General features: G+C 34.7%; 1 protein-coding gene across 1 annotated transcript in view; it reads right to left on the bottom strand.

Annotated features, from left to right (window-relative positions):
- The window catches only part of LOC106465244 (TWiK family of potassium channels protein 7-like), a 23,058-nt gene extending 16,407 nt beyond the window's left edge, over positions 1–6,651 (bottom strand). The window contains exon 1 of the mRNA XM_013925451.2: positions 6,001–6,651. Within this exon, the coding sequence (XP_013780905.1) occupies positions 6,001–6,403 (403 nt within the window). The 5' untranslated portion in view covers positions 6,404–6,651. The remainder of the gene's footprint in view (positions 1–6,000) is intronic.
- Between the last annotated feature and the right edge of the window lie 309 nt (positions 6,652–6,960).

The following is a 6,960-nucleotide window of genomic DNA, read 5'->3' as shown; positions in this document are numbered from 1 at the left end:
ATCGCTGAATATCATCGGAAAGAATTTCTACCGGAAACAAACAAACAAGCAGATACGTAATAATATTATTTTGCGATAATGTTATAACAACGTGGCTGTTTCACAATCTCATGATCTAAGAGCAGTTTAGTCATATCACATAAGCCGATTGCATGTACCAGTTTCGAACATTTCCTATAACATTGTTTGACGCCTACTAAGTCATACTTCATGTCTCCAAGTCCTTAATGTAGGATTTGTTTCATAAGACAGTGTGTGATTGGTTCGGTAGTTTCGAAACATTCGTTTATCCTTTTGTGCTATCTAGCAGCTAAAAGTCATAAAAAATACTATTTCTAGAACGAGGTTAATTTGATTCAGAAACTTACTTGAGGATAGATACAATTGTGTTATAACATGAGTATTGAAAGCCTCACCACGAACAGAAACCCCATCCATTCCAAGATTTCGTGAAGGTGCAATCCATCACATGATTAATACTAATGAACACACTGTCAATCCTGTTGGGTGTTCGCCATCTTTAATTTATAACTGCAACCGGGTTGTTATTCAAAACTATCTTTATTATTTTTGATACACAAAATTCTTGGATTAACTGGATACTTGCCATTTAGTTTCCATAAATTTTCCTCAGTTGTTCCCACAAGGTCTCTCTAACTTGCTAAATTCACAGATGTTTTTTTTTACATTTTAAAAATCTAGTTGCCCACTTAACAGCTGAAACAATCTGTATTCATAATTTGAAAAACCAGATTAAAGACCAAACAAACAAAAAATCACTTACTTTAATCTACACGCCTCATGTTAAGCTTAAGCCAGTGGCATAGCCAGGTTTTCCACTTGAGGGGGCGGGAAGAAACTTTTAAGAGGGACAAAAAGCTGAAATTGATCTAAATTTTTAATAAAATGGTCATTGAAACAAATCAAACCAAATTTATAGTGTTTATCGAAGTTTTATTTACTTATTAAATGATACAAAACGGGTTTATCATATATATAAGAGCTGAAAATAATATGTGATCAATATGTCTAGATTTTCTCAGGGGGGCCGGGCCTAGTTGGGCTCCCTCTTGGCTACGCTTCTGGCTTAACCGATAATTTCATTAGGCCTACATCCAGTAACAACGTTTTGTTACAATTATTATTAATACTGATTAACTTTAATTATTTAGAATTATATCATGTACTCTGAAAACAGCCTTATATGTGAACATGTATAAGGAATAACTAAGTGAAGTGCATGAAAAATACAAGTTTTAATTTTCATTAAATAACATCGTGTAGTCTACAAATTTCATACTCGTTTTCTTTTTTAATCAGAGTTTCAGGTAAAACCTTGGTTTCTACTGCTGTTAATAAGTCAGTTGGTTAAATTTACAGAAAATCAACTTATAATGTGAATATTTTAAACAACAACCTTTCATCACGTTTTATGCAAATACTCAAATATATTTCCAGTTAAGACATTTAAAGGAGTTATTATTCAAATCATTAAGATTTTTACAGTGGTTGCACATGCGAAAAAAGTTTATACTTTTTCATTAAGAATACCTACATATTTACAGAATAATGGCGAGAGAACTTTTGATTAAAACAGAACAGATGGTTGCTTATAAATTCTTTACTAAAAAATAAAAATACAAGGTCGGTGGAAGTATACCTTAGAAAAAGTGTAGATTTTGCTTTATTTTACTGGTGTGGGAATTGTAAAAGGTGAACGATGACAGGTAATGTCGCGTTGAAAGAAATGTTGCAGTTGAAACGTAGATACCAGAAAGCCTAAAACAAAAACATTTCCCAGAAAATATTTGCTTAGTGATACGTGCGACTTAGTTACAGACCATCTTTTCCAATGAATAATAAAAATAAACAACTTGTAAATACATATTGCTAGGTATTTCTCTGTAAACAAATTAACAACGGTACAAATTATGTACAGTGTTTGTCACATAAATTTCATTTGACATGTTTATTCTAATGTACTAAATGCGATGATAATGTTAAATATTCCTGTTTCTACCTTTCTATAAGCTATAATTTCAGCGAATTACTTCGATGGTGCTATCTCAAACAATTCAAAACAGTTATCAATTTTAAAGGATAAATTGAACCTTGGCACCTAGATCTCACAAAAAATATAGTCTAACATCACTGAGATAATGTTCGGAAGTGGTCCAGTGGTAGACGTGTCCAGATTGTAAATTCAAGGAGACATGGTCGCGAATTATCCGAAAAAACGCTCTCCGCATTCTGGGACCATGCGTACGCTATAAGAATTACTGTCAAATCCCCCTACTTGTTAACACAATAATAGTCCGAGAGCGGCGTTGTTAACTACTTAACTTTCGTGTAGTGTATTAGCTCAAAACTAGGAACGACTATGAGCAGATAACCTTGTGCAGCATTGCGTGAAATTTTGAAGCAAACAATGTATGCGTGCTTGTGTTTTTCTGTCAACTGTAATCTACGTATGATTTACAAATAACTACAGTAATATATTCTATTCTTCAGCTGTAAAGAATTAAGAGACACAAATGATAATCCTAGTGTTTTAACTCTCATGCTTTATATATAACATCGGTTAGCTCACTTATCTAATGCAGTATTTTTATTTATCTACCCAGATAAATATATATTTATAAGTCTAATTATTACTGTTTGTACTTCATTCGCCTAAAGTGATTTTAACTGTTCAAAGGATAATTCGTTTAGTCGACATGTCCGTATCTTCTTTTTTAAACTTTTCCATTATATCATCTAATTAGTTTGCATCAAAGGATAACAAATCTAAGTAAAAATACAAACGCCATTATCAATTTCTCTAAGTTTCTAAGTTTAGATCCTAAAGAGAAAATTCACATAATATGAAAATCACACATAAGTGCCTTCGCGCGTTATATATTCATCAATTTTCTCCATGGTCACGTGATTTGTATAGTTTTATATATTCGTAATCAGTCTAGGATGATTATTTATTATATATATTATTCAACCAGTTCCACTGAGTCGCTAACTTTAAGATTTTAATCAATACCAGAGTAAGCCCTACTTATATCAAACCTAAACATCAACCCGACAGTGGGTAGAGCCAACTAAGTATACTGTCCTTACATTCTCACTTATATGAATTAGCATGTTCTGTTTCATCAGTTGGGAACCCTCTCTGTTAACGATATTTTCAGCTTTAAACTCAATAAAATCTCATGATGTTCTGCCTAATTAGGATATTTAAATTAATCCCAGATCCATATGCTAAGCTTGCAATGCAAAACGATCTCTACAAACAAAATAAATATTGTTGCGTCAGCGAGGTCACGTGACTAGTATCACGTACGTCCTTCTCGAACCTTCGTGAATTGTCGGGAGACTACTAGATTGGGGGTAGGCTGGTATATATAAGACGGTCACAACGCGACGGAACAATGTGTGTGTAATTTAACAGTCTACCATCATGGCCCCCAGTGGCTCAGTAGTAAGTCTGAGGGCTCACACCGGCAAAAATCTGGTTTCGATACTCATGGTGGGCACGGCACAGATAGTCCATCGTATAGCTTTGTGCTTAAAACAAACAAACACAAACATCATCATGTGGTTATATCAATAAACTTATAACTTACGCACCTGTCTAACTTCAGCATAATTTTGCCTGGAATGCTAGATAGATTTCCGATGTTGTTTTTAAATTAGTCCTAAATGTATGTTTTTCAATGTGCTGCAAAACATTATCGTCTACAAAGTTTTGCTGCGACGTGTAGTATGCATGCCAACAGCCTTGACAACTGGGCAACATCGATACGATTTGTTGACCAGCTTTTCAAGGCAACATTTAAAATATTTTATACCCCGTGATATGCTCTTGGTCAATAATGGCAAAGAATTCATGCTAAGGTGTAGAATAAAACAAATTCGGAGAATGAAATCTACTCCAGTTGTTTACTCACATAGTTTTAGCTTGTGATTTTAACCCTTGCTCTGTTACTTTCGTCTTTGAACTTTTGCCCACAGATTATCAAGTACACTACTTATCACAATTAAGAAAACCAGATTATTCTATATTTCAGCAACGAGATGGCAAAAACTACTGTAATTAAAAACATTAGTGGGTTCAATGAGTTCAGTGTTTTTGAAAAAAGTGTCAGATGATCGTCATGTGATCTGATGTCCACATTTCAGTAGTATTTAAAAGTGAAGGAAACACATTATGTTTTCATTTAGCAGTTTGAACAACAAAACAGTCTGCGAAGAGATTCATATTGATAGTGAAACATGCCCAAGACCCCAACGAAAACATCTGGACATTTTCATCGTGGGAAGAACAAGAAGTTGGCTTCAAGCTGTTTGAACACAAAGTCATTATAAGTCTCACAAAGTGTGGCTAGCAGAGCGTTGACTCGTTTAAAGACACAATAGAAATGGCTGGAAACCTGGACAAGGTAGACTACTATCGACCACCACGCAAAACGACCACTATTTGAAAACATGGACTTGTTTGTAATCGGCAGGCTTCACCTTTGTAACTGAAGTAGCTGTTTAGACAACTCAAAAACAAGTTTCATAAAAAAGTTGGCCTTTTATGTAAGGTAACCAATGATGCACATACCTTTAACTTATCACCACAAAACAGTCTATCTTCTGTGGTATCAAAAAACAAGTTGGCTGATCAAACAATATATGGGCAAATATTTTGTTCACAGAAGGATCATTTTTTTTAACACTACTGTCAGATATGCATTTGGAGAGTGACCGAAACCAGTTCTGACGTAAATTTTACAGAGGTAAGACACATATATGGCACTAGTTGCCTATTGGTCTAAACAATAATCAGTATTGGTGGCCACACTGTTATATGTTAGGACATGACGTTATGAATGTCTTACTTTATTTAGAGGCAGTCTTATAAGCATTAGTGCTTCCATATGCAGGTTTAGATGTAATTTTAGGTAACAGCATGAAGCCAAAATAGAGGTTTGTAGTTTGACTAAATAATGTCTACAGTATTTCCAGCCTTGTTTGCTTACTTTTTTACTAACTCTATTTACAGGTTTTTAAATTCCCAATTCGTTATTTATTTTGTAAGAGTAATATACTTACCTATAATAACAGAGAAGAAAAGTGGAGAATATAACATCGAACAGAATACGAAATTAATATATATATACACTCTCCCATAGTCATGATGATAATGATGAAATGTAACAATAATATGAAAACAAGAGTAATTTACTTACCAATATCATGGTGATAATAACAGAATATAATAATGATCTGAATACGACAGTAATATATAAATATGTATATATACCTACAGTCGTAATAATAATGTTGAAATATGCGAGGGCAGTTCGTTTTCACCTACAGTCGTGATGACAGTAAGGAAATATAACAATAATCTGACTGCGGGAGTAGTATTTTTTTGCCTACAGTCGTGATAACAATAACGGAATATAACAATAATCCGAATTAGAGAGTAGTTCGTTTATTTATAGTCATGATCACAATACTAGAATATAACAATAATCTGACTGCGAGAGTAGTATTTTTTTGCCTACAGTCGTGATAACAATAATGGAATATAACAATAATCCGAATTAGAGAGTAGTGCGTTTTATTTATAGTCATGATCACAATACTAGAATATAACAATAATCTGACTGCGAGAGTAGTATTTTTTTGCCTACAGTCGTGATAACAATAACGGAATATAATAATAATCTGACTGCGAGAGTAGTATGTTTTTGTCTATAGTCGTGATAACAATAACGAAATATAACAATAATCCGAATTAGAGAGTAGTACGTTTATTTATAGTCATGATCACAATACTAGAATATAACAATAATCTGACTGCGAGAGTGGTATGTTTCTGCCTATTGTCGTGATAACAATAACAAAACGTAATAATAGCCTGAATAATTAGAGAGTAATACGTTTTTATCTATAGTCATGATGACAATAATGGAATATAAAAATAATCTGAATGCGAGAGTAGTGCGGCTTTACCTATAGTTGTGATGACAATAATGGAGTATAACAGTGCACCAGAAAAATTCCACTGCAAAGGAGGCTCGTCCTTTCCGTCATAACCTTCTTTCCTAACGGCTTTTATCAAGGTCCACTCAAATTCCCTGAGCGCAGATGCTGCTTGTTTTGTCCAGTTGGCCTCGTGCAACACACTCGTTTCTGCCGTGATATCCCACAGGGCTTCTACCATTGCTGACCGTTTGTTCCTGATTTCTTCACGTTTTGTTTGTTCGTTCTGAGCTTCAAGGGCTTCGAAAGTGAATGCTCCCATGATGGTATAACCCACCACTAAGCCACAGAGACCGATGTGTGAAAAAACAAACGTTGAACCAGTCCTACAGTAATAACGACACTTAGCACATCGAGATGGTTCTTCCTGCATCTCAGAGCCATTAGCAGGCCCACTAGAGCTCGGAATGGGCTGTCGCACGTTCCTCAATCTTCAAGTCAAAAGATGGTGTTTCTGTCGTCCTCAACACCGTTCTCGGCCTTTATTAATTCGCATTACTAGCTTTAAAAACTTCAGGTCTTCCTCTGGTCAGTTGTTGATTATGATATTCAACCTAGCTACTGGACATACACGGCATTGTTAACAATAGAAAATTTAACTGATTTAGGAACTTCAGATATGCAAGGTAAATATATATATATATATATATGCATAAAATCTATATAATAACAATATCGTAAATATTTTGTTCATTTCCAAGTGTCTTGATTCATGGAGAAAGAAGTGTATCCTTTGGCACGTATAATCGTCACTCAGGGAAGACAGAGAATCGCCGGCTGTTATGCTATAAACTCCAACTGGGTCTCTTGTTTTCCCACAAGGTGCCTCTAAATAGACCGGATCTCTGTCGACGAAGACAAGCTGTCATCTCCCTTCCCTTCTGGGGGTATAAATAAAGAGACCTAGCCGCCTCGTTACTGGCATTTGTG

This window comes from Limulus polyphemus, unplaced genomic scaffold (genome assembly GCF_000517525.1).
Source record: "Limulus polyphemus unplaced genomic scaffold, Limulus_polyphemus-2.1.2 Scaffold1882, whole genome shotgun sequence".
NCBI classification, from domain to species: domain Eukaryota; kingdom Metazoa; phylum Arthropoda; class Merostomata; order Xiphosura; family Limulidae; genus Limulus; species Limulus polyphemus.
Note: the sequence above shows the minus strand (reverse complement) of the source record. Positions and strands in the feature narration are given on the sequence as shown.